The 22,784-nt window shown below is 51.4% G+C and overlaps 1 protein-coding gene across 13 annotated transcripts in view; it reads left to right on the top strand.

Annotated features, from left to right (window-relative positions):
• Nucleotides 1–22,784, top strand: part of LOC122365407 (signal transducer and activator of transcription 5B-like) — a 60,784-nt gene that overhangs the window by 23,104 nt on the left and 14,896 nt on the right. For 4 of the 13 annotated variants that reach the window (XM_043336602.1, XM_043336604.1, XM_043336609.1 and 1 more), the window contains exons 2-8: nucleotides 1,950–2,201; nucleotides 3,290–3,443; nucleotides 9,892–10,050; nucleotides 15,845–16,010; nucleotides 18,813–18,899; nucleotides 19,415–19,595; nucleotides 21,898–22,007. In XM_043336602.1, the coding sequence (XP_043192537.1) occupies nucleotides 9,932–10,050; nucleotides 15,845–16,010; nucleotides 18,813–18,899; nucleotides 19,415–19,595; nucleotides 21,898–22,007 (663 nt within the window). In that variant the 5' untranslated portion in view covers nucleotides 1,950–2,201; nucleotides 3,290–3,443; nucleotides 9,892–9,931. Of the gene's footprint in view, nucleotides 1–1,949; nucleotides 2,202–2,896; nucleotides 3,087–3,289; nucleotides 3,444–9,891; nucleotides 10,051–15,844; nucleotides 16,011–18,812; nucleotides 18,900–19,414; nucleotides 19,596–21,897; nucleotides 22,008–22,784 lie in introns of those variants that run through there. The other 9 variants (XM_043336605.1, XM_043336606.1, XM_043336612.1 and 6 more) reach the window with 6 other exon arrangements.

Here is a 22,784-nt window from a genome sequence, read left to right as displayed (position 1 = left end):
CCGCACATGTTGTAAAAATTTTAGACCCAGGTCACCTTAGGTCAGGTTACCAGGTCACGCCAAGTGACTAGTGGTGTCAATCGGAACTTGAATCTTCGGAATTCCGATTTTGTCCAATGTCCGATTCGGAATTCGGTTGGACAATGGCAGCAGGCTTTGGACAACTTTGGACAATCGCTTGCTACACCTCAACATTTTTAAAAAGTAGTCGTGTTTAACATTGATTGGCTATGAGAAAGCTCAGCTTTCGATATGATTAACACTTTTGAGCTTGTAACGGTACATGAAAAGCAAATTAAATAACAGTGTTGAGTGTAAACTATTGCGTAGGTGTCGGACATCTTTGGACAAATGGCTGGCTTGGACATTTTTTGGACGGACAATCGACGTAAGCATTGGACATTGGACGGACTTTGGACAAACGTTTTCTGAAATTGACACCTCTACAAGTGACCTCACCTCAGAAAAAATAAGAATGCTCGTCATAGCTACACCGATTGATCGATTGCCTTGAAACTTTCAGCGATTGATAAGAGCAATATTATCTATAAATGTTCATCTCGGAATTTTGATATCGGTGACCTAAGGTCAGGTCAATTTTGCGACCTCTCCATTAGGTATAAGTCAATGGGAGAAAATTGAAAAGCGTCTGTTTTGCACGAACGCTATTCTAGACACTCTCAAACATCGAGATGTAGGTAAAATGGACACACTGAACCGGAAAATGGCAACTGTGACCTCTCGTTATGTCCCCGAGGTCATCTCAGGTCACGAACAGAATCTAACAGTTTTTCGCTAATAACTTCTGATAGAGACGTGCTAGAGCGCTGAAAACGCCTTAGATGTGTTCGGCTCGACGTTGCGGAACTGATATGCAACATGACCTTTTCCGGTCAGGTCATGACCTTGACCTGAGGTCAAATTTTCAAGTTGACCTTTCAAGGTCAAATTATAGTTTATTCGACGCGTCTCGACGAGAGGAACACGATGGTGGCAAAAGTAATGTCATGGCTCTTTTGAGTCAAAAGTTTTTGCAGAAAAAACGTTTTTCGTAAAATCGGCTATTTTTGGAGTTTTTGCCCGCTGGAGGCTAAACCGTTGACCTGAGGTCAAATCTGAGGTCATTACCCAGAAAGGTCTGTAAAAGGGCTATCGAATGCGCTTTTCCGCGGCGCTGTAGCTCTATCGGTTCCCGAGATAGCCGTTGGCAGTTTCCAAAATGTTGAAATAGTGAACATTTGACCTTTGGTGACCTCTGGTGACCTGACCTATGACCTGACCCAAAAAATGACCGAAGTGTTTTCGTCCTTATTTTGGATGTTCTTTCGATTGCCGCTTACCGCGTGTCGCTACGTGGCCCAGGAGCCGAGTTAGAAGGGGGGGGGGGTGTTCAGACACCCCCCCCCCCGGCCCGGCGCGGAATCTCAGAGCACCGGCCCGGCGCGGGTTAATAGCAACGCATGATAAAAAAGACCTGGAAAAATAGCGAGTACTTTCGCGGCCTATGTGATATGTACTAGTGATGTCATTTACGGAAAATCGTGATACCAATACCAAACCAAATACCAACAATATCCATGAAAAAATACCGAAACCAAACCAACTTGGGAATATGAGGATTTGAGGAAAATACCAACTTTTTACCAAACTCTCAGCCTCTTTTACATTAGTGAGGATTCATAATACCAATAAAATACCCAATGCACTCGCCTTGAAATACCAAATACCAAGTTGGTATCGGTTTGGTATCGGGGTATACCAAAAAGTTGGTATCTGATTGACATCTCTAATATGTACCTATAATGTAGATATCTCCTCTCCCGTCACCGTAACGTCCCATGATATGAAAATGCCCTCTTGCTGGATCTGATGATCAATAATAATCCTGTAGGCACCGCATTGAACTATAATGCACGAGCCGCGAAAAAGCTGATAACTGTATGTTACAGGTCGCTGTTGCAGGTCGGCCCTGACTGGTGGACCGACGAGTGGAAGCCCGAGAGGCTGGGATGGACCGACCAGTGAGCTGGAGTGGAGCGACAAATGGAAGTCTGGGCTGGGCTGGACCGACCAGTGGAAGCCAGGGTCTGGGCTGGACCGCACAGCACTACCTGGACTCCTGTCCTGAGATCGGTGAAGCGGTCTTCAGTGTCTGTTTGTTCAGCAAGGCGACTACATTGCGTGGATGGAACTTCGCGAAGGTGAGAACAGAACATATTATTTAGTTTATTAAATTTTATAAAGTAGGTATATGGCGTTTTAACCTCACTAACAGCTTCATGGGTTTTGTTCGTTAAGATCAGAGTTTTTTTCGCGATTTCCTCGTGTGTTCATCGCATGGCATCCATTTTTTGTTTTACACCTGTCCGGAAATATTCCCAGGCTTTGGTCTATAGGGCGAGAGGTAGAACGCGGAATAGTTAGTAGCGGAGAGATGACTAGCAGACCTGGTTTTGTATGCGAATCGCCAGATCGCTTTCCCCACCCTTTGGGAAATTGCAATACGTGGATCGAGTCGTGCTGCCATCTATCTAGTACATCAGCGCCCTCCGACGGTGCCTTTGAATCCGGTAGCCGAGGAAAAACCAGAATTAGTTGTGTTGATAGTCGTAAAGATGTATACCTGACTTTCATCCGTGCAGCACAACATTTCTGACTACACCGGTTGCACCCGCGCAACCCCCGAGTCATAAACCATCGCGATTACGGTGGAGGCAATTTGGATCCGGAACCGTCGCTCCGCGTTCCCGGAATGGCTGGTCCAGTCCAATGCGTCACGGAGTTCCTCGCACTCATGAGTTCGTTCACGGTAGATAGTACTATCAATGAGAGTGTGAATCCAAATCCAATTAAAAAAATCTGACGGGGAATAAATCGTAACAGCTAAAAAAGGCGAAGAAAGTATTGGTGGCCTTGGATTTAGCCATCTACGTAGTTCTCGCCTGCAGCTGAGCTACTAGCTCTACGGCGTACGCTGGGTTGGCGCTTGCGCGCTGACTCGTGCGCCGCCGAGCGGAGGCGAGCGGTTCGCTCACTGTGTTTGTGCCGAGGGGTGTTATCCCGGGTGGAGGATCCGGAGCTCACCAGTAAGAACGCGCACCGCTGCCAAAGACGCGAGTGCATTGTGTTACATCGTTTGTTTGGATTGTCAAACCATTATTGGTCCTAATTTGTGACGGATTCTTTGTTCCGGGAAGAGCCTTTCGCAAAGTGCTAAATTGTCGACAATTGCTGCGCACTTGTTAGCTCCATTTTCCTTCCCTCAATAATAACGAGCCTTTTTTTGCAGAAATCTGTGATATGAGGCATATTTTGAAGAAGAGATAACATAATATTATATACACATTTTCACCTGGAATGTTGGTACCTGTCTGATATCGTCTCGCTTGACTGCAAGATATTTACTTCAACTTGTGATACTCAGCATTGTTACAACTGAAAAGGTGAGAAATGTGTGCTGCACAGCTTCTGGTTTTTCAACATCCATCTTTTTTTGATAATTTTTATTTTTTATGGTGTTGGTCTGTTTGCAATTGACCAAAGGTGTGTAGTTTTACCATTGCTAGTGCACTCTTATTGGAAGTGTGCCTAAATTTCAACACTCAATCCCATTCAGTTGTAAAAGTTTTTTTGCTCTGGAATTTTGAAATATTTTTACTTCTGTATTTGATCAGAATAATTGCGTGTAGGTAACAGGAAAATGTTAGTTGCTCCCTGCAATTTGTGCTTTCAGAATGCTACAGTGCCGTTATGTACTGAAGAGCATGGACAATGTGTACATAGATCATGTGCTTTAGTAGTGTGTATTTGCTAGTGCTAAGAAATAGAGTCATTCACCTATTCTTGACTTACATTGATGTATTTGGTGGTATTAAGTCATTTTTTACCTCAGAATATTATATTTTTTATATTTATTTTTCGCGATAGCTCCGAACACACCGGCGATAGAGAGCTGAAACTTGGTATTTTTATAGGATCTGCTTTGTAAAATGTGTAATTGATGACAGTTTTCTTCTGAATCAGGAATGGTAACAGCCTTGTATGCTATGTACTCAGTTCAACAGGACAGTGTTTCTTCTAGTGGATGATTTAAGATTTTCTGTGACAACCATTATGACAGCACTGGTGACAATTTTTATCATTGTAGGCATGATGATCCATCTTGGTGACCTTAGTACTGTTTTCAGGAGTCATTTTATATTCAAACTCAGATGCCTTTTAGCTGTAGGTACCCTCTTTCCCATTCCATCAATATTAGGGATAAAATAAACCATAGATGAAATTATATGGGCTTGACAGATGAGCATAGGTACCTACCTTTCTACTTGAGCATTTAAACTGTACTAGCTGACTTCGGAAGTCAATAAAATGTTAGGATTGACCTCACGCTCATGTTATTAATGAAATTAATCGAAAGAAAGTCCAATAAACTTGATGTCCAATGGAAGTCCAATGGACTTTCTTTCGATTAATTTCACTAATAATATGAACATAAGGTGATTCCTAACATTTTTATTGATATTCATCATGCTCAAAGAAACATTATACCACAACATTATACCACATACAACTCTCCTGAATTCAGTGAACTTTGTGTTTCAGCTTTGAAGATGAGCTGTAAATATTTTGAATATGCCATAGAGATCCATTTGCTTGGATGATAATCTCAAAATGTGGTTTCATAACAATATCTGTTGTGCAAAGGAAGAATCATGTATGCCATTTTTTTTTTGCCCAGACTACATATGTTTGTTTATCTTTGCACGGCAGATATGGCTTTGATTAGGTGAAAGAGTTACACAGAAAACTTTGATCACCAACTCTAACTCAACTTTTTGTTTTTTTCTGTAAGGTCCGCATACTCATTACTCATACGACCTTCAAATGGAAACACTGAGCTTGCCAATGGCCAACCTTAACCTTCGCCCCAGTGGGGGGAGGGGGGCATATTGTTACCACCCTGTCGCGTTTTTTTGCGTGTGAATTAAAAACCGCGGCGCGTAGCGCCGCGCCGCTTGGAGTAGCTTTTTGTTAATCAATTTTGGACAATGTGTGAAATTTTTTACCCCAGCTAGGTCATGTCAGGTCAGGTCACCAGGTCAAGTTAACTGACCAAGCCTTAAAAAGTTTGCAATCATGTGCAGCCTGCAGTGTTTGTCAGAAAGGTTTTAAACTTGGTGGATTGCATGATGTTATGGGGGCCTATAATTTGTATATCTCGGATTTTTTATATCCGTGACCTAAGGTCAGGCCAGTGGCGTGACCTTACCATTATAAGTCAATGGAGAAAATTGAAAATACCTCTAGATTCGTTTGTACGCATAGGAACAGTCCAAATATTTCAGAATCACAATGATTTGGACCACCCGTGACCACCAAGGTGTCTTTTTTTGCTAATAGCCTCTAGAAAGGTCATCCGAGGTCATTTGAGGCTACAAACATATTTTTGCCAATAACTCTCGATTGGAAAGAGATAGGACGCTGGGGATGGCCTCATTGTGTTTGTCTTGTTGAGACGCATTGAATGATATGCTTTTCCGGTCAGGTCATGACCTTGACCTGAGGTCAAATTTTCAAGTTGACCTTTCAAGGTTAACTTATAGTTCATTCGATGCGTCTCGTCGAGAGAAACACGCTTCTGGCAATAGAAATGTCATGGCTGTCTTTTTTAGTCAAAAGTTATGGTCGAAAAACACTTTTCGTAAAAACAGCTATTTTTGGACTTTTTGCCCTCTAGAGGCTAAACCGTTGACCTGAGGTCAATTTTGATGATGACCTTATCAAGAGAAGAGTTCAAACTTCAAAAGCTATCGATTGCTTTTCCATGCGTTTTCTAGCTATCATAGTTCCTGAGATAAATGCATGTTTTCTGAAAAAATATGATGACATTTGGCAAATTTTGACCTTTGATGACCTCCAGTGACCCCAATATTGCTCTAAGATGAAAAATGACCGAAATACTTCCAAACGTACGCATTGAGAGCTATCGACTGCTTTTTACCGCATCTTTCTAGCTCTCTTAGTTTTTGAGTTAGAGGTCTCACTCAAAAACTAAGTTGAAGGTTGACTGGCGGTCTCAGTCAACTTCGCCCCCCCCCCCCCACTAGGGCGAAGTCGACTGAGACCGCCACTGGGGCGCGGGTTAAAAGATATCATTGTTTCACTTTTTCATCACACATGTTTTTATTCTTTTTCTGTATCATTATCTTAAAAAAAAAACAGATGTATATTTTGATCTGACCCAAAGGGACAGTTCAAATGACCGCAGTTAATTGCAGCATTTTGACCAAGCCAAAACAATGAGTTGGGCTTACGTGTATAGACTGTGTGGGACCTCTAATACCATTTATATAGTCGTAATCTGCCTAGATCAGTTATAAGAGCTCACTGAGAACCTTAACCCTCGCCCGTAAACGGCGATCTGCCACCTTGGCCCATGCAGGGGGGGGGGGGGGGTTGGTGCGACCCCCCCCCCCTTGGCGTTTGAAAACGGAGCGTCGTAGAGCTTAGCGGAAAAGACCAACGGATTGCTCTCGCCGAGATCTCGCGATTGGTGGTATATTTTTTGGTCCTAGGTCAACATATTTGACCTACTTTTGACCGGTCAAAGGTCAAATTTTCGGAAAAATAGACTTTTTTCAACTTTCGGCGGCGATTGCGGCAAAACGGTGGGAGATATCGACTTGAAACCTTCACTATCGTGTTCCTTGAACAATTCTCTATCGTTTGGTATGTATTTCGTTTCCCTAGCTCTAAAAATGGCGCGTTGGGAGCGCCGGAAGTCGGCAAGGTCACAGTCGGCGGCAGAAATTCGAAAAATCAAAATTTAAATTTTTGAAATCTGATTGTATTTTTGGATTTGGGAGGTCCATTTGCTCCCTATATAAGCTAATATTGCTGCATATTCCCATTGAGGTGACAAGAATTAGCAAAATAGTGGTTCGGGCGCTTTTCAAAAATAGTACCGGACGCTGTTCCTCTTGTGACGTCATAGCTCCGTGACCTGACCTGACCAGGTCAAGTTTCTTATACCATATGATAGCCAATACTTGCCCCAACATGCATGGGAAGTTTCATCACGATCCATCAACCGATGTCCGTACCATCGGCAGGAAACCTCGGGCGTTGGCACTCAGTTTGTGAAAATCCGGCCGGAGGCTGTTCCCTTTGTGACGTCATAACTCCGTGACCTGACATGACCCGGTCATTTTTTTTTATCAAAAGATGCGCAAGGTTTGCCCCATAAGGTACCCAAAATTTGGCGGCGCTGCGCGCCGCCGTTTTTGCACTATTTCCGAAAAGCCTTAGGGGGGGGGGGGGTTGCACCAACCTCGCCCCCTACATGGGCGAGGGTTAAGAATGTCTGACATTGCATACATGCCTGGCCGGAGACCGTGCTGTGTGTGGGATACCGTCACAGACTCCATGCCTGGTAGGAGGCCGCGGTGTGAATGGGACGCCGTCACAGACTCCATGCCTGGTAGGAGGCCGCGGTGTGAATGGGACGCCGTCACAAACTCGGCGGTGTGTATGGGACGCCGTCACAGACTCCATACCTGGCCGGAGGCTGCGATGTGTGTGTGGGATGCCGCCACAGACTTTACACTTGGTCAGAGACTCGGCGGTGTGCATGGGACGCCGTCCCAGACCCGATACCTGGCCGGAGACTCGGCGGTGTGTATGGGACGCCGTCCCAGACCCGATACCTGGCCGGAGACTCGGCGGTGTGTATGGGACGCCGTCCCAGACTCGATACCTGGCCGGAGACTCGGCGGTGTGCATGGGATGCCGTCATCCTCCGTATCTGACCGGAAGATGTGCTGTGTATGGGACGCCGTCACAGCACTGGTAGGGGGTGTGCGGGTCGACAGTGCGCCCGTTGACACCTGCCTCTTCTGTTTCGATGGTTATGGGATGCTGCCGCAGACTATTCCTGGCCGGGGGCCGCGGGGACCCGCGACGGTGCTCCCGTCGGACACCTCTCCGCTCTAATTGGTCGTTAGGCTCAGCGCGCGGTCGTGGTCGGACGGCACCCATTGATGGCTCAGCCGACTGCAGCGGCCTACCGCAAGCGATGATCCGGTGGACCCGGCGACTGCAGCCACCCTGGCCAGTCGATCTGTGTATTGGGAGCTCACGTCAGATGGCTGCAGCTATCCTGGCCAGTCGATCTGTATTGGAAACTCGCCTCAGATGACTGCAGCCCGGGCGAGCGGACAGAGCAGGCTGGCTGCCACTGTCAGGTCTGCGGCTAGTGTGTGGCAATATGCAGTTTCTCCTCTTCAGTGAATTTTTTACATGGGTGATTTGTTGTATGTTGACATGTTTTATAAGTCGACCTGCTGTTTCAAAAACCTGTTTTTGGATAGGTTGAATTGCTCATCGTAACTGACAAATATTTGGCTTCTTAATGATCACGCCTTACGCGTCCCTTTCGATCGGTGTTATGTAATGGTGGCATTGCTGTCCGGGTACAACGCTGCAATAAATAAAACTGGACTCCGATAGAGGACCATCGAGTAGCGGCAGAAGCTCAGATGGTCTGCTGGTTTTTCGGAGAAGACATGTCTGAAATGCCGGCATTTGAGACTGTCAATTATTTTTCAGAAGTACACCCGTACTGTTGTTAGTTTGTCCAACCGCTAGGATACATCGGCCATTATCGCTTTATTGACACGCTCCAATCGACTAGGGTCGGTATTTTACAGCTGAGCTTGTGTTTGGCGGGCTTTGTCTGAGTTTGTCTGTGGTCTTTTCAGGCCGGCGGTGCCGCAGGACTGGTACTGACTCGGCCATACCCCTGTCCGCTCGGCTGTCCCGTCCGCCTCGGGGCTGTGTCTCATTTATTGGGAATATAACCGGGCCCTACCGCCGTGTCAGCTTACACACAGCCCCAGTATCGGACATCAGAGCTCTGTCTGGCAGGCCCGGACCGGTCGGGCGCTCCAGCTGCTAGTTTGGTCACGGCAATGAGAGTCTGCTGTAAAACTCGGGCCCTGCGTGGCCGGAATTTTGATGCATGCAACATGTCGTGGAGATTGCATATCGCTGTAAAGTAATCTTATAATGTATCAGCTCCGGCGACGCTTTGCCGACCTGTGGAGAGAGATGAAGGGCGCGCTCACAATAACGGATCGTTTCCAATAGACTGGGCGTCTGCGTCTGGCGGACTCGACCTGTTTCGTCCGGCAATCTTGGTCATCCCTGTTGTTGGACTGAGTTGTCAAAGGAGGCGGTCGGTACTTCAGGTTATATAAGTGAGAAATATATTGTATTTTGGATAATTTCATTTCGAAAATTAATCTTAGTTTTATGGCGATTCTGCCTTCGTGATTACCAGATATGCTTGCATTTTTAAGTGGTGCAACTCAGATTTTGCATTATCCGAACAGTCTGAGCTGCGGTCTGAGCCATTCCAGCCGTCTAGAAGTGCTGCTAAGCACGTTCCTTACTGCGGCAAGAGCTGAAGACTTATCCTCTTACCCAAATCTGGGTCTTATCTCTGAGTTATTGTCTAACTCCAAACCAGAGCTGAGTCAGAACTGCTCTGTCTTTCAAACAGTCTTCCTTTTTTGTCCGCTGCTAACTTTTCACAAAATTAAAGCCGACCTTCGGCGCGCCGCCCGGCGCTTGATGATGCCGCGTCGGTCCGTGGCATTACGTCCCATAATTACCAGCGGTAACAGTATAATTTTTTACCGCACCTGTCTTACCTACGTGCAGCGTGTTATATTGGGAGCGCTGCAGGCAGGCTCGGCTGACTTTATGTTGCCCGTAACGGCACTCGTAAATGCCGCGAATCACGCCCGTGCGACGGTGTTTTGTGTCGGAGCCCATGTGGTCCCGATCCCGGAGCAGTGGCCTGACCTGACCCCGTGTCTGCGCCCACAGGCAGCTCGGCGACACCCGGTCCCAGCCACAGACCAGCGAGATGGCGCTCTGGCACAAGGTGCAGCAGCTGCCAGAGGCCTCTCTGAGGAAGATCTACGGCGAACACTTCCCGATCGAGGTGCGCCACTGCCTGGCGCCCTGGATCGAGTCCAAGATGTGGTGAGTACCGCGCGTGGCCACCGGCCGGTGCTGGTGGTGCAGCGCGGAAGTGGCAGGGAGCCGCCGGACCGGCGTGGGCCGCGTCCGTCGTTCCCGGTAGGCTGTGGAAATGTCAGCGGTCGGGTGAATGGTGCGCGCCGAGGAGCGCCTCCACATCAGTAGCAAACAGGTGGACTGGGTAATGGTATCCTATATGTGCGGTATGGCGGACCGGGCCGCTGCGCCGGCCAGCCGAGTGTTGTGTTTGTCCGAGGGCCCGCCGCGCTGGGTGGAGGCCGGTGACGTAACCGCCCCATGGCCGTCTGGGCGTCACGATTATACCGAATGGCGGCCGTATGAACGCTGAGTACCATCAGCTCGCCCGTCAGCGGGCTGCGCGCCGCTCTAAAACGTCCATTCCGTCCCGGAAGCGGCGGCAGATTAGAAACTGAGGCGGCCGACAGCGCTGCGCCGCCGCGCTCAGCCTTTGACATTGTGGTGTAGCGCAGCTAACCGGGAGCGGTGGAGGGCTGGCTGCCGGGGTGCCTGGTCTCGTTAGGGTGGGGCGAGGACAGCGACCCATGCGGTTTTAATCCCACATTGATTTATGTCGGCCATTCGTTTGGACACGCTCACGCGGCGGCTTTTATGGCGGCTAGCGCAGCGTGCGTTTGTACGGCGCGGCAGCGCGGCATGTCGAGGAGTTATACCGTGCTCAAAAGCCGTATGACGGAGAGCATTCATTCTGGCCAGGGTTCATAATGTCCAGGGTACGCTATGCCCAGTGTCAAAATGGCCAGTGCCTTGAATGGGCCAGAGTTCATAATGTCCAGGGATTGCATGGTCCAAATGTGGCCAACTGGCTGCAGATAGGGTATATTCAAAGAGGCCAGGGTTCATAATGTCCAGGGCACGATGTGTCCAGTGTTCAAAATGGCCAGGGTTCATAATGTCCAGGGCACGATGTGTCCAGTATTCTAAATGGCCAGGGTTCATAATGTCCAGGGCACGATGTGTCCAGTGTTCAAAATGGCCAGTGCCTTGAATGGGCCAGAGTTCATAATGTCCAGGGAGTACATAGTCACTGAAAGTGACGTCATTATGTAAAAAACACGGAATCACCTCAATGCAAAGCAGTGCAGTGCCGAAGGCAATGCCTTAGGAGAGATTACAGGCAATAGTAAATCAAATATTTTTAGGTTAAGTGGTTATGCATCAGGCTTCAGGCCGAAGGCCTGAAGCCTGATGCATAACCACTTAACCTAAAAATATTTGATTTACTATTGCTTGCAATCTATTCATGCGAGAAACTATTTCCTTATCCCTGGTAGGCAAACATCATTACCTTAGGTTAGGTTAGGTTAGGTTAGGTTAGGTTAGGTTAGGTTAGGTTAGGTTAGGTTAGGTTAGGTTAGGTTAGGTTAGGTTAGGTTAGGTTAGGTTAGGTTAGGTTAGGTTAGGTTAGGTTAGGTTTGGTTGGGTTGGGTTGACTATGTAATCCCTGGACACTATGAACTCTGGCCCATTCAAGGCACTGGCCATTTTGAACACTTGGCACATCGTGCCCTGGACATTATGAACCCTGGCCATTTCGAACACTGGACACATCGTGCCCTGGACAATATGAACCCTGGCCATTTTGAACACTGGACACATCGTGCCCTGGACATTATGAACCCTGGCCTCTTTGAATTTACCCTATCTGCAGCCAGTTGGCCACTTTTGGACCATGTAATCCCTGGACAATGTGAACACTGGCCAATTCAAGGCACTGGCCAATTCGAGCACTGGACACATTGTGCCCTGGACATTATGAACACTGGCCTAAATAATACGCACCCCGTATGACAGCGGCTGAGCGTGCGGCCATTAGCGGCGGCCCGAGGCCCGCAGTGGGCCCATCCCGCTGCCCGACTCGCCGCCCAGCCGCGCTATGTGCAGCTGGAATGTTAGGGTGACCGGTTTTGCAAAAAGTTTCGAAAAGTTTTGCTCCCCAGGTCTAATCTAACGTATTTGGGGGTGCTGATCACGAATCCGGCGGAAAAAATATAAAATTCGAATTTTTTTTGACCGCCCCGGCTCTTTGAATATTTCCGGTTTTCTCAATTTTTGCATGTTTTTGAATAATATGATGAATGTAATGAAAATTTATTAACAATGTATCGCTAAATGCATGTACCAGTCGATTCGGCATACAGCGGCGTCGAAATCGGCACGCCGCCTGCTTCACCGGCCTCGCAGGAAAGCATAAGGCTCGGAAGGTTTGCGTTAGTTACCCGATTCTCTCCATAGATGGCGCTGGCGTAGCCGCCCGCCGGCCGGTCGTTGCCGTGCCGTTCACAGCCCCGGCGGTCACTTGCGACCGTCGTGGTCGTTATGCTACGTCTATCAAAGCACGACAGAAATGTTCACTTCATTTTTATGTTACTTCAGACATATTTTAGACCTAATGTTGAATTGGATAAATGACTATCGTGAATTGGCGAAATAGTGGAGTGCGCTCGGGAGCCATTTACAATAGCGAGGAACGTAGGTGGATTGATCTGAGTAACATATGACACTGCGTTCACGGTTGATATGAAGTTTATTCACACTATGTAGTCGGGTGACATGAGAACAAAGTGACTAACATACCTTGTGTACGACAGGCGACACATGGATGAAGCTAATGCTACTTTTTCATTTTGTTTCGGTAGGCCCGTTTGTTCAGAGCGTAGCCGTCCTGTTGGTCTGCGCCTGTTACAGCTGTGACTGATTCGGTGGTCAGCTTTACAGCCCTTTCGGTGGATTGGGTATGGCAGGGGACCCCCTTTTTAAGGGGAGTCTGTAGAAAGTCGCGCAACTCATCCTCGCTCATGTGTCGTACACAAGGGGGCTCAATGTCTCGGCCCTCGTCAACCGCTCGCTGCACGTTAACCAGTTCCATATAGTTGTTCGCTTGAACGTCAATTTCCGGCAGCCGGAAGTGCCGAATGGGCTGCTGCTGTGGCGGTGGGGGTGGCAGCTTTGGCGGCGGTCGTGGCGGCGGTGCCGGCGGCGGTGCCGGCGGCGGTGGTGGTGGTGGTGGTGGTGGTGGTGGTGATGGCCGCCGCCGTTTCAGACGCCCCTGCTGCTGCTGTGGCGGCGGTGCCGGCGGCGCCGGCGCCGGGGGCGGCGGCGGCGGTGGCGGTGGTGGTGGTGGCGATGGCCGCCGCCTCTGTCGCCGCTGCTTCTGCTGTGGCGGGGGCGGGAACGGCGGCTGCTCCTGTCGCTGCCTTTTTTGACGAATGCTCTGGATTATGCGGACTGCATCTGCCATAATGCCATGCCCCCGCCACAGCAGAAGCAGCGGCGACAGAGGCGGCGGCCACCGCCACCACCACCACCGCCACCGCCGCCACCGCCACAACAGCAGCAGCGGCGTCTGAAACGGCGGCGGCCATCATCACCACCACCACCACCACCACCACCACCACCACCGCCGCCGGCACCGCCGCCACGACCGCCGCCAAAGCTGCCACCCCCACCGCCACAGCAGCAGCCCATTCGGCACTTCCGGCTGCCGGAAATTAACGTTCAAGCGAACAACTATATGGAACTGGTTAACGTGCAGCGAGCGGTTGACGAGGGCCGAGACATTGAGCCCCCTTCTGTACGGCACATGAGCGAGGATGAGTTGCGCGACTTTCTACAGACTCCCCTTAAAACGGGGGTCCCCTGCCATACCCAATCCACCGGAAGGGCTGTAAAGCTGACCACCGAATCAGTCACAGCTGTAACAGGCGCAGACCGACAGGACGGCTACGCTCTGAACAAACGGGCCTACCGAAACAAAATGAAAAAGTAGCATTAGCTTCATCCATGTGTCGCCTGTCGTACACAAGGTATGTTAGTCACTTTGTTCTCATGTCACCCGACTACATAGTGTGAATAAACTTCATATCAACCGTGAACGCAGTGTCATATGTTACTCAGATCAATCCACCTACGTTCCTCGCTATTGTAAATGGCTCCCGAGCGCACTCCACTATTTCGCCAATTCACGATAGTCATTTATCCAATTCAACATTAGGTCTAAAATGGTCTGAAGTAACATAAAAATAAAGTGAACATTTCTGTCGTGCTTTGATAGACGTAGCATAACGACCACGACGGTCGCAAGTGACTGCCGGGGCTGTGAACGGCACGGCAACGACCGGCCGGCGGGCGGCTACGCCAGCGCCATCTATGGAGAGAATCGGGTAACTAACGCAAACCTTCCGAGCCTTATGCTTTCCTGCGAGGCCGGTGAAGCAGGCGGCATGCCGATTTCGACGCCGCTGTATGCCGAATCGACTGGTACATGCATTTAGCGATACATTGTTAATAAATTTTCATTACATTCATCATATTATTCAAAAACATGCAAAAATTGAGAAAACCGGAAATATTCAAAGAGCCGGGGCGGTAAAAAAAAATTCGAATTTTATATTTTTTCCGCCGGATTCGTGATCAGCACCACCAAATACGTTAGATTAGACCTGGGGAGCAAAACTTTTCGAAACTTTTTGCAAAACCGGTCACCCTACTGGAATGTGGAGGATCAAAGCAGCGCTCTCCTTGATGTGAGTCACAGCCGTCCAATTGGTCGGTTTCCCGGCGGCCCACGTCGGTAGCAGGTGGCCGCCCATCAGACCGCGCGCCGGGCCGGGGCGCAGCACTACTGATTGATAAACACGGGCGCGCAAATCGAGAATGGTGGAGTGGGATGTATTAATTATAATGGTAGCTCTCCAGGCTCAGAGAACAATATAGGCAGCCTCCAATTTATTATGTGGATGCTCATTTTCGTTTGATCTTTAGTTATTGCAAATATTTTATTTCTTCTGTGCTCGTTCAGCTTCTGGTATTCCTTAACTAGGCGTTGCAATTATGGCGCGAATCAGGCTGCTATTCTGAGTTACCTGTATCCGTGTGTACAACAGCAGTGTGAAATGATGTTCGCGAGAAGTCATCTACATAATTGCATTTGCTTCCATTATGTAATTCGTCGCGTGGAACACAGGCTTGGTTGGAAATAATGCATGCCCCTGGTTCCCATTGCAAGTTTTGTTCACATTACATAATGCCGGGCGCAAATCGAATAGATCAGTCTCCGTCCGGACTGTGTACCGGCGCCAAATATGTCTGTAATGTGATCACCAGAGGAGAATCGGGCCTGTCCCATGTGAGCCGGATATCAAGCTCCATCTGATAAGGGCTGGGCGCCGGACCAACGCCTGTTGCCGGGCGCGCCGGACCGTTTGGTGTGGCCTTCCCCGTGCTATACCCTTCAACGATTTGATAGATAAACTTATCTGGGATCAATAATCGAAAGTCATATCACCAGCTCGCTCCTCCCAAAGATACACCCGTCACCTTATCTCCATATGGCTCCCTATCGAGTTGCAACATATTCATGGGTCATTTCTTGATATGAGCTTTGCTGATGATTCCTTTGTTTCATTGTTTGCTACTGCATTATTACCGGTCGCTGGTGTTGCCGCTACTTCGGTAAGCCTGACCCTCTCCTCCCCACTATCGTGACCTCTCATTGTTGCCTACTGCAACCTGGCTCTGACCCCTCCATGACCTCTCAGCCCTACTGTGACCTCTCACCGCCACCACATTGTCCTCCAACCCCCATAATAATAGGTGGCTTCACCGTGACCTCCGTGACCTGTGACCCGTGTCGCTGCCGTTCTGTGACCTCGACCCGCCCGATCGCCGAGTATCGTCCCTTGACCTGAGCCCCGCTGTCGTGTGCCGTCCTGTGACCGCCCCCCCCCCCCCCGCTCCCCCCGCCGTGTCTCTGCAGTCAGTTCCAGGAGATTAACCCGGACGATCCGACCCACGAGCAGTACGCCAGCCAGCTAGTGATGGCGCTGATCGCCGAGCTGGAGAACAAGGCCACCTCGCTGCCCAGCACCGACGAGCTGTTCGTCGTCAAACTCAAACTCACAGACTGCGCCAACATGTTCAAGGTGGGCCATGACGAGGGGTACGCCGGATCTAGTGGGAAGTTAGTTGAGCTTGCATGAATTTACACTAGTCTCGCTTGTTTAAAAATAATTCATGACGTATTGACGTAATCTTTCACTCACGAATAACAATGTCTCGTGACTCATTGAAGGAGTCTGTTGAATTTGAAAATCATTGTCCCATGTCGTCCTGCCTGTCGGTACCAACCATCCTCTTCCCGGCCTGCTGCCGACCCCTGGCTGTTATGTCGGATGTGTCCCGATATTCCTCTCCTCAAAGTTGCTGCGCTGCCCTATAGTTCTGTCCTTGTCCACTGATCTCTTCTGTATGCACCGTGCCCGGTCACTTCTGTATGAGGCTCCTGCTGCTCTGCGCCTGTCCCGCGTCCCAGTCCATCTCTGTATGTGCGGTGCCCTGTGCTGTGGCTGACCACTGGCGGTCCATCTCTGTTTGTGCGGTGCCCTGTGCTGTGGCTGACTACTGGCGGTCCATCTCTGTTTGTGCCGTGTGCTGTGCTGTGGCTGACTACTGGCGGTCCATCTCTGTTTGTGCCGTGTGCTGTGCTGTGGCTGTGACTGATCCACTCGCTGTATGTGCCTGGCTGTCCATCTCTGTATATGCCGTGCGCTGTGCTGTGGCTGTGACTGCCCACTGCCCAGTGGCTGTCCATCTCTGTATGTGCGGTGCGATGTGCTGTGGCTGCCCAGTGGCGGTCCATCTCTGTATGTGCGGTGCCCTGTGCTGTGGTTGATGTGCCGCGTGCTGTGCTGTGGCTGTGTCTGCCCACTGGCGGTCCATCTCTGTATGTGCGGTGCCCTGTGCTGTGGCTGCCCAGTGGCGGTCCATCTCTGTATGTGCCGTATGCTGTTCTGTGCTGTGGCTGACCAGTGGCGGTCCATCTCTGTATGTGCGGTGCCCTGTGCTGTGCTGTAGCTGACCCAGTGGCGGTCCATCTCTGTATGTGCCGTGTGCTGTGCTGTGGCTGTGTCTGCCCACTGGCGGTCCATCTCTGTATGTGCCGTGCGCTGTGCTGTGCTGTGGCTGACCCAGTGGCGGTCCATCTCTGTATGTGCCGTGTGCTGCTCTGTGGCTGGCGGCTGTGACGCCGCCCGGTCTCGGTCCCCGGGGCCGCTCCGCCGGAGGAGGCAGCGGTGCCTTATTGGACAGCCGTCCGACCGTGCCGGCGGCGGCGCGCCGGCTGGCGTCTCCCCGGGGAAGTACCGCCGCCGACCCGCCCGGTCGTCCGGCCGGCTCAGCCCTACTCGGAACAGGGCCGGCCGCGTGTGGCGGCGAGCGGTCCAGCTCGGGCCATCAATGGAGCGGGGGCTCTCCGCCCGGGGCTGCGGCTGGCTGGATCGGTCCCTGAATGGAGCCGGGGAACTTCGTTGGCAACTGTGGGGCGCCAAGGTTTTGTGCTTACGTTGCTATGTTTATCCAGTGAGGTCGCAAAAGTCACGCTCAAGTTAATGGGATTGAACAATGCCCATCATGTTTGTGGATGTGAAGTGTTCGGAGTGAATTCATAATCGTTCATCAGCTGCGGGCGGCTCTGAACTGAATCTGGTGGTCGTAGTCGGGTCAGTGGGTCCGGTCAGCCGTCGGCCGGGACCGGGGCGCTGACGCCGACTGAATGGCGCCCTGTTCCTGACCGGCTGCCGTAGTGGGCCCCCGCCGGCGTATTGGAGAGGTCAGGGCCATTGACAGGCGCGCTGCGTATTAGGGCAGCGCCCGATGCCACGATTCCTGGCACGATCGAGATCGTAGGTCGGCCGTCGATACCATGTGGGGAAGTTTTGCGGTATGCTGGAAAGTGGAAGCTTTGGCAGTTCACTGCGGTAGTTAAGTTAGTTTTTAATAATCATCTCTGGCGATGCATGGGTTGCCGTAACAGCTCTATCGGATTATTCTGCTCATCATTCCGCGGTGCAGCACTCACCAAATTTCTATCTGAATTTGCTAGTTTTTCTTTCTTTGACCATTGTCTAAAAATAAGCCCACGTTGTGAAAAGCACTGCTGTTCAAATAGGATCCTTCATTGGATTGATTGGAAAATTGACAGCCGCATTTGATCGCGTTCTCATTCACGGAACGCGGCTAACTTGCCTAACACAATTTGGCGGCCAGTAACTCGGCATCCCACGTGTATCCGCATGGTTGCAGTGCCATTTGGGCGCCTGGCTCCGCGGTCCGTCCGGAGTTATTGGCTGATGTGGCTCAGACACAGCCGTGTGTGGAGCTCCGCAGCACGTGTTTACCATCGATTACATAATATGTATCTGTTAGGGACGTTTGTGGGTGTCGTCAGTGCCAATGTCTCTCGTGGTGACTGGGTGTTGTACCTACCTTTAAACACTACCGTCTAGGCTGTTTGTTTCTCCAGATTTCGTAAAACCCCAGTAGTATGTATTCATCGGCAGTCGCTAAATGAGGGACGCGCGCACGTTGTTGCTACGTTATTAAGTGTGTATTTTGTATTTTCTCGTCGCTTGTCTATATGGCTGGTTCCACTGCTGCTATCTAACCTCCTGCGTGCGGTGTTTTTTTTTTTTTTTTGCAATGACGTAAAATAGTGGCGGGGCTGCCGACCATGTTATATGCCCGTCATTATTTATGATGTAGGTTCTGCCGATACCTGCATCCCTCTTCCACTTGTTGCTAGGCTAGGCTTACTTTAGATAGATAGCATACGCTTGTAGTCATAGTCGGGTGGACTAAAAGTCTTCATATTGTTTTACATTTTGAGCTCTGAGCCCAGCTCTCCTGTAGCCATCAGTTGCCATTGACAGTGTTCGTCCTTGTTTCAGGCGCGCTACCCGCAAAACTCGCTTTCGCTGGTCCGTATTATTCAGCACGCGCTCAACTGGGAGCTGAAGCTGGTCACACAGCACGAGGTACGTGGTGAGGGGGCTGGGACTCCAGGCACATGATTGCCACCGGGCCGGCAGTGTGGTTGTCGGGGTGGGCTCCTCCCCTGCGGCCGCGGCAGTGTGGCGGGCGGGCTGGGGCTCCACCCCGCGGCCGCCGGGACGGCAGTGTGGTGGGCGGACCGAGGATCTACCCGTCGGCCGCGGCAGTCGTTGGCGGCAGTGTGTCAGCCAGGCAATTTTCTCGCTCGGCCGCCCGATTTACATGTGATGTCTCCACATCCGGTGAGGCCTGCAGGAAAAGCGTCATCCAGTATGCATATAGGCAATAAGGCTTCATCTGGGGCGCAGAAAAAAAATGTTCTAAAGCTTGACATGGAGGCACTAATGTGTGTTGGGTTAAAAACGTGACATGTGTTTGTCTCGTCGGACAGTGTTCTGGTGGTGGCCGTCTGGCGGTGGCTGACATTCCGTTCTGTGTGACGTTAGGCTGTGTATTTCCCGGCCGTTTGGCGGCGTGTGACGCCCGCTCCGTCCCCCAGACTGGTCTGCAGGGCATGGCGCCCGGCGGGATGGCGCTCATCCCGGACACGGCCTCGGAGATTATCCAGCAGATCCAGTACCTGCGACAGCGCGTCCACGACGCCGGCGAGGACTACGAGAAGATGAAGCAGGAACAGGAGTCGTTCGCCATCCAGTACCACGAGTGCGCCAAACTCAACGGTCAGTCGCTGGGAGGTGGGAGAGCTGCGGCAGAGGAGGAAGGGACTTTGTCCCTATTAGACTGGAACGGACTAGAGTCAGCTAGTAACACCTTGTGCTTTAATTTAGTAGCTCCTTATTAAAAGAAAACGCCGACTGCAGAGATAGCGAACTACGCAACATGCATGCAATAATAGTTAGCTGCTTTTTTATCGAAAGAAGTTGCCGCGTGGGTGAACTTTAATGTGAAAATATATTGTTGCATTGTTTTGTTCTCTTGCCCACATGTTTGCCATTTCCGTCAGTTATTTAGGCTGAAAGGAGCTTCGCTCATATTTCACTTTGAGGTTGATAATCATTCATAAATACTGTTTTCTGTCTTACGTGCGTGCCCAACGCTAAGAAACAGCTTCAAAGGACATACAGCAATGATGCGCTAAACGAACGAGTGGTCAGTTAAATGTTCATTGCTCGTAGCCGTGCATTCTGTATAAAACGTTTTAGAGAGCAATCGCAAGGCTAAAATTTCTGACTACGAAGACTATCTATCCCTGCATGAGATGAGACTTGAGAGAAGAGTTGTGAATCCACAAACTAACGGGAGCTTTCTGTTCTCCATTGCAATGCGATTTAAAGCATAGCCGGATAAGAACTGAGGAAAACATTGCCGATGAACAACTGACGTCTTATGGTCATGCGCCGCCTTTGCAAAGCTGGGCTGATTTGGTAGTTTAACCCTTTTGCGATCAGTGTTTGCGTTTTTTTTTTCTTCATAAGCTCTGTAAATAATGGATCGGAAGCTACATCACATTCTGTGGAACCAGTGACAAGTTCTGTGTATTCAATTTACATAGCGGTGACATGCAACCCTCCGTGCCGGTCTAGACAGTGCTGTAAGCGACAGCCATGGCGGCCCACCTGTGGCCGCGCCCCGTTCATTATGTCCCGGCGGCGGCGGCGCGGTAAGGTGGCCAGACTGATGCCAATCGGGGACTGTCTGCCGCATGTCCGCACGGCTGGTGACGCGGTAAAAAGGCGCGCTGTACCGTCGGCAGTCGGCCGGACGGGCTGTCACGCAGGGCGGCCACAGGGGCCGTACCCCGGACCGGGGCGGCGACCGACGTGGAGCGACTGGCGGTGGGATCACTGTGGTAGTAGTGTGCCGGCCGGGTGGGCGGTCACTGGATGGTAGAGGGAAAGGAAGGCTTCTTACTGCTGAGACGCAGAAGCCGGTGCTACCTGGTGCCAAGCTTTGAAATGAGTGAAGTTTTCGTATAATCCAGTGTTTTCGTATAATTCACGGAAGGCGTGGGCGGGGGTGCACCCATGCCGCCTTAAGATGTGTGTGATATGCTAGGCATCCCCTGAATTTTTTTCGGTCGATATACGCTGAGCTTTTCATTTACCTTCCTTTTATTAGCCGTCTGCTTGAGCACAGGGATGTTTACATGCATAAACATTGTCATTGTTTCTTCCGCTTCCTCCCTTCCCCTCATCTTTCCATTCCTTCTCGCCACATCTGCTCCCGCGCCCCATCTGCGCCTCACTCGCTCGCTCTCCAGCCCTTCTCTTCACCCCGACCCGTCTATCACCCTCGAGAGGCTACTTGGTAATGGGTTCGGGGAAGCGCCGGCCGGCCGCCCGACTTTCTTCGCCGCTGTTGGCGGGCGGGGTGGGTCGGCGGCCGGGCGGGGTGGGTCGGCGGTGGGCGGCGGGCGGGCGGGCGGGCGGGGTGGGTTGGCGGTGGGCGGGGGCGGCCGGGCGGCGACCTTTTGCCGGACTCCGGCCCGAACAGCCGGGAGACATTGCTGCAGGCCGTCTGCTGTTGACGGGAAGGCGGCAGCGCGGTCGGTGTACTACATCCTCAGGGTATGGGGACGCCGGAGACACTGCTGCTGCTGGGGAAATCGAGCTGGGACGACATATCATAGCCTGATTGACTGCATATGATTGTGGCAGTTTGAAACCAATAATTCAGACTTATGCTGAACATTCCGAGAAGAAAATGTTCCGCGACCGCACTATATTTGGTGGAAATTAGACATTAATGTGCTAGGTGAAATTATATGGCCAGTGAGTAGTGTGCTGAGCGTCCGTAGAATAAAGCGAGAGATACTAAGGTCAGGCCAGTTGCGCTCATTTTGTGTTCGTTTACGTAATGCTTGTTTACTGTCTGTGGTCATTATCTGTGAGCTGTGGCCCATTGAGCCGGTGTGTCGGTGGTCTGGACACTGTCTGACCGGCCGTGTCTGCCGCCTGGTCACTGGCTGACTGGCCTCGCCTGCCGCCCGGTCACTGACGGGCTGTCTCCGTGCGCCCACAGCCACCCTGCAGCACATCCAGGGCCAGCGCGGCCAGAACCCGCTCGGAGTCGAGCAGGAGAAGGAGCTGAAGAGGAAGAAGGAGCTGACAGAGTCCACCCTGACGCAGAAGGTGGGTGTCGGAGTGGAGACCCGGGGAGGGAGGGGGGACGCTACTCTGCCATCGGTACGGCTGCCGGCTGAAGCGGTTACGACGCCGCGCCACTGACTGCAGTAAACAGTCGGCGACGTGTTGACACAGACGGACAGTACACAGCGGCCACTCGAGCCGCCCCTATCGGCCAGCCGCCGCGAGCTACCGCCGCGAGCCGCGCGGCGCAGACTGGCCGCGCGGCACGGCCCGTTACCAGCCGCCCAGCCCGCCCTACGGCGAACATGGAATCTCGCCGTTCACGGAAGGCGTGGGCGGGGGTGCACCCATGACGCAGTGTGCTGGGAACGGAGAGCCATTTGCCAGGGAACGAACGGCCGAGGTAGTTATTCACAGCGGTGACGTCAGTCAACAGATCACATCGCAGCTCACGAGCTGTTCACGTCACGGAACGCGTTTGATTCGGAAACTGACGGCCTGTGAGTAGGCGCTCCTTACGGCCTTTCCTGGCCGTTTCGTCGTTAGATAATTATCTGAGATTTTATGGCGATATCGCCGCTATAAAATGGCCGGTGCGCCCCGATTGCATGAGCTCATTCGCCGGTACGAACAGGACCCGGCGGGCTAATGGCGGGCGGCTGGTGTGTCGTGGCGCACGACTGCGCCGGTGACCGGGTCAGCGCTCTGCCGCCGCGGACCCGCTGACCCGGCCACCGGGCCGAGCCCGGGCCGCCGCTGCCGACGGCCGCCGCGCTCCGCCGCACCGACACCCCGTCAATATCCCGCTTCCACGAAGGC

Source organism: Amphibalanus amphitrite, unplaced genomic scaffold, assembly GCF_019059575.1.
Source record: "Amphibalanus amphitrite isolate SeventyFive unplaced genomic scaffold, NRLGWU_Aamphi_draft 000738F_arrow, whole genome shotgun sequence".
Classification (NCBI taxonomy): domain Eukaryota; kingdom Metazoa; phylum Arthropoda; class Thecostraca; order Balanomorpha; family Balanidae; genus Amphibalanus; species Amphibalanus amphitrite.
Note: the sequence above shows the minus strand (reverse complement) of the source record. Positions and strands in the feature narration are given on the sequence as shown.